Genomic DNA, 1365 nt, shown 5'->3' on the forward strand with positions numbered 1-1365 from the left:
TATATATATATGTATGTATGTATACACATACACACACATATATAGCATTATTCTGACAGCCTCTACTGTCCAGCTGTCGTGAAGAAGGAGTGCTTCTCAACCATCTATCTACTTTCAATGCAATACCTGTTGCACTCAGTATACATGTGTGTTAGTACTTTCAAACTATTCAAATAAAATACCACTAGCAATATTAGAAGCGCCGTGCCAATGTCCCGTGTTTCGTTGTGTATTGTTCTGTAACACCTCAACGCATTAATAACCGTTCAGTTCACTTCCATGACATCTTAAACGCACGCAACGCCATCCCTGTCCACTCAGCGTTCTTGCGATTCGTAGTTGTCGCCAAACCACTCCGAGACAACCCCACGGCAGAAGAGAATATAGTACTAGACTACGTGGCACTCTCCAAAGACTGCAATGAGATCTTCATCGCGTGGGAGAACCTGGCCGAGTACCTTGTAAGTCACTGCAACGGTTTCGTTATTGTAACACATGTGTTTTATACGTTTTCAACGGGTTTTATTGCTATTACGCATGTGTGGTGTATTTGTGTTCAACGGTTTTATTGCTACCATGCATGTGTGGCGTATACGTGTTCAACGGTTTCAATCTACTACACACGTGTGGTGTGTTTGCCCTGCCGTCCTGCTGAATACATTCGCCCCTTTGCCTGTTCACTCAGATTCGTCCAGGCTACTACTTGAACGTCTACAGTACAATACACTTACCTATCAGCCCATTATCTACCACCCCTCCAACCCCACCCCACCCCAACCCCTGCTAACCCCACCCAACCCCTGCTAACCACCCCCCAACCCAACCCAACCCAACCCCACAGAGCAAAGCCAACCCAGTAGTGCTCGAGGCCCTATCTCTGATCATCCACGTGTGCACACACAACCGGCAACACCGATCCTCGGGTGCGGCAGTGGTGCGTCGTGTACTACGCCAGCGCATGCGGTCTGTGTACTCGTGTGTGGGATCAGACAATGCCACAGGCGTCAAGGGAGCCCTGTGGTTCCTTGTGGCTGCGGCCAGACACTCGGGCACCTGCGCTAAGGAGATTGTGACGACGTTTAATTTCTCGCTGCCGGTATGTGGGGGGTGGGAGAGAGCGCTGGGGGGGAAAGTGGTACTGATCGGGATGGTACCGGTTTGTGGTGGATGGGAATAGCGGGATGGGGTGGTTCGATGTGAGCTGTGTGGGTGTGGAGAGAGGGATGTCTGATTGGTTACGTAGAGTTGCAGAGTGTCTTGTGCTATGTTATTATTGGTTTATGTCGTACATACGAAATTGAGTAAACTCTTTCAGTTTGTCGGACCACGGATGGTTAGACAACTACAAACACGCATATATATATA

The 1365-nt window shown here is 48.7% G+C and overlaps 1 protein-coding gene across 1 annotated transcript; it reads left to right on the forward strand.

Annotated features, from left to right (window-relative positions):
- Nucleotides 1-321: 321 nt before the first annotated feature.
- SARC_16275 (hypothetical protein) lies at nucleotides 322-1096 on the forward strand (the record flags this gene model as incomplete). Its single annotated transcript, XM_014289615.1, has 2 exons — nucleotides 322-461; nucleotides 842-1096. Coding segments are annotated over 2 exons (395 nt in total), but the record flags the coding sequence as incomplete, so codon positions are not given.
- Between the last annotated feature and the right edge of the window lie 269 nt (nucleotides 1097-1365).

Source organism: Sphaeroforma arctica (genome assembly GCF_001186125.1).
Source record: "Sphaeroforma arctica JP610 unplaced genomic scaffold supercont1.7730, whole genome shotgun sequence".
In the NCBI taxonomy this organism is placed as follows: Eukaryota; class Ichthyosporea; order Ichthyophonida; genus Sphaeroforma; species Sphaeroforma arctica.